At 62.2% G+C, this 2,633-nt stretch overlaps 1 protein-coding gene across 1 annotated transcript in view; it reads right to left on the reverse strand.

The window, feature by feature from the left end:
• The window catches only part of ATP11A (ATPase, class VI, type 11A), a gene marked incomplete at its 5' end in the record, with an annotated part of 51,329 nt that overhangs the window by 8,935 nt on the left and 39,761 nt on the right, over window positions 1-2,633 (reverse strand). The window contains 2 exons of the mRNA XM_010831452.1: window positions 1,373-1,476; window positions 2,105-2,170. Of these exons, the coding sequence (XP_010829754.1) occupies window positions 1,373-1,476; window positions 2,105-2,170 (170 nt within the window). The remainder of the gene's footprint in view (window positions 1-1,372; window positions 1,477-2,104; window positions 2,171-2,633) is intronic.

Raw genomic sequence — 2,633 nt, forward strand, 5'->3', positions numbered from 1 at the left:
TACTGGAGCGGGTTGCCATTCCCTTCTCCAGGGGATCTTCCCCACCCAGGAATCAAACCTGGGTCTCCTGCATTGCAGGCAGATTCTTTACCATCTGAGCCACCTGGGATGCCTTAGAAATGGGCAGTGACTGCACTAAACTCAAGTCTCACGGCTTCATGCTCCGAAGTGTCCAGGCCCAGGAGCTGGTGGGGGGTTTTGGGGGAGACTTTCTCTTACACAGCCGCTTGGAAAGCTCACTAGAGCCGCAGGGATCTCACGCCAGAAGTCGGGTGGCGGGAAATCCACCAAGGGCAGGTCTGGTTTTCCCGACATGTAATGCACGGAATGGCCACTAGAGGTCAGCAGTGGAGCGGGCCACCGGGTGGACGTCCACACAGCAGCCTCCACGCGGGGACCGGATGCACCAGGGGCCTCTCCCCAGGGTCGGGGGCCGCCTGCCCTCCCCCTTAATCCCTGCGCAGTAGCGGGGAGGCCAGGTGGACGGGACACTGCTTCCAGCCTCACGTCTGGGCAGGCCTGGGCCTAGCTCACTGCCCCCAGCCACAGCCCTGCTCAGGACGTGCTGCGCCCGAGGGGGGCGTCACAGGAGCCCCTGCACCTGTGTGACAGGCGGGAACAAGCGCCCGGGGACCAGGTGGACATGCCCGCCTGTGACGTGACGTGACCCGGGGGAAGGGCCGAGGAGCACGCGGGCCCCGGGTTCTGAGGGGTGAATAGGAGCTCACCAGGCCGGCCACTTAGACAGGACACCCTGGGCAGAACAGTGCGTGCAGAGGCACACTCGTGACAGACGCAGCCGCCGCCTGCCCGTCAGGACCGACCGCTGGGTCAGTCTCTGTCCACCCCGAGGTGGACGTTCAACCGGCAGCACGGTGACCTTCTGAAAAGTGCAGCTGGGCTCTGTGGCTCCTCTGTTTAAAACCTTCCATGGCGTCCTAATGGTCTCCGGAGGAGCCTTCCTTCCGGGCCTGCCTTGGGGCACTTGCCTGCGGGGCTCCCTTCCTTAGCAATGACCCTGCCTCAGCCCAGGGCCAGCAGCCCAGAACACTCACAGGATGAAGTCAGCGCTTTTCTCCCAAGTTTCTGTTTAAATAACAGCTTTTCTGGGGAAGCCGTCCCCGACCTTTGATCGGTCCCTTCCTGGAGGGTTTGGCCTGTTCATCCCCCGTCACGCTCGTGATGCAGCGTGTCTCCCCTGGGGGAGGGAGCGGAGATCACCCTGCCTCGGCCCCGTGGGCCCCGGGCCCTGGCGTGAAGACCCTCCTGCACACAGTGGGCACGCAACCTGCACCCACACGCGGGACGAGGTGGGACTGAGCCTTCAGGCCGCGGTGATACGACGGTGACTGAGAAATCATCAAATCCGTACCAGATGACTCCTCCCCAGAGGAGGGAAAAGACGATGTAGAACAGCAGCGACCCCCAGATGACAAAGTGGTTGACCCAGGTCCAGTAGTGGGTATCCAGTGCCAGCTGAAGAGAGACCAGGTGGTTAGCCGTGGGGCCACCGGGCCTGTCGGCATGAGCCTGGGAGAAGGAAGCCGGGGGGGCGGGACAGGAAGCAGACACAAACCCCTAACTTCAGCCAGAGCGTCTACAGGGGCCTGTGTGGGAGAAACACAGCCCAGATTCCAGAGCAGGGCTCCCCAGGCCCACCCTGCCGGAAAGTGCCCGGACCCCGGGGTGGGGGCGCCCCCTGCAGGAGATGCTACTGCCCAGGATATGGCTCTGGGACATCCTGTCTCACTCTCCAACCCAGGTTGGTAGGATTTGGGACCTTCATGACGATACTTCACGAAGAGCCTGACTTGACTTTAAAAACGAGCTCAGTTTTTCACAATACACTTGTTTCAGTTAAAGTGCCCTTTGACTACACCGGGGGCGGGGCTGCCTGCCGTGTAAAAGCAGTCTAATTCCAGTCCTTTCACACAGAAAAGGCTGTGGCATTTCCCTCCTCCCCTGCTGTGTAATTCTGAGCTCGCCCCTCAGGGCCGAGGCCATGTTAGTGGTGGGGAGAGGACCCTGGCGGGCCGGGGTCAGGGTCGGGGCCAGGGCCACTGGGTGGCCAGCGCACAGAAGCACGTGTGTGCAGGGAAGGTACCTTCAGGGTGACGGTGAGCACCATCACCGTGAACACCAGGGTCCCGAACGTCCAGTTTCCAAACACCTGCGGAGAGAAAGTCCAGTCACCTCTTATTAATACAGACTGCCTCTTCCACACTCAACACAAGCGTCCGAGCATCCCACCCACCCACCGCCTGTTCGTCCAACCCCAGAGACGCGGGGACCTCCTGATGTCACCGTGATGGGGGGTGGGCTGCACCCAGGCCCCCGGCTCCAGCAGCGTCTGTGGGCGCCCAGTTCTTCCTGCAGGCCGCCCGAGTCTCCCCCTCGGCGCCCCACGCGCCAGACCGGACGGCCCGGGAGCTGGAGTCTCGGTGTGCACAGTACCCACCCTGCCTCCAGCCCACGCTTTAAGCAGACAAGACCTTCAGCCCATCGCCCCACCCGATGACTCGCTCTGCGTGGCCGAAGTGAGCCTTAGTGGAGTGAGTCTGTCCTCTTTCCAACTCAAAACCCTGAGGGTTCCGACAACAAACCACGGGTGGCATCTTCCTGGGGCGGCATCA

This window comes from Bison bison, unplaced genomic scaffold, assembly GCF_000754665.1.
Source record: "Bison bison bison isolate TAMUID 2011002044 unplaced genomic scaffold, Bison_UMD1.0 scf7180017864527, whole genome shotgun sequence".
Classification (NCBI taxonomy): domain Eukaryota; kingdom Metazoa; phylum Chordata; class Mammalia; order Artiodactyla; family Bovidae; genus Bison; species Bison bison.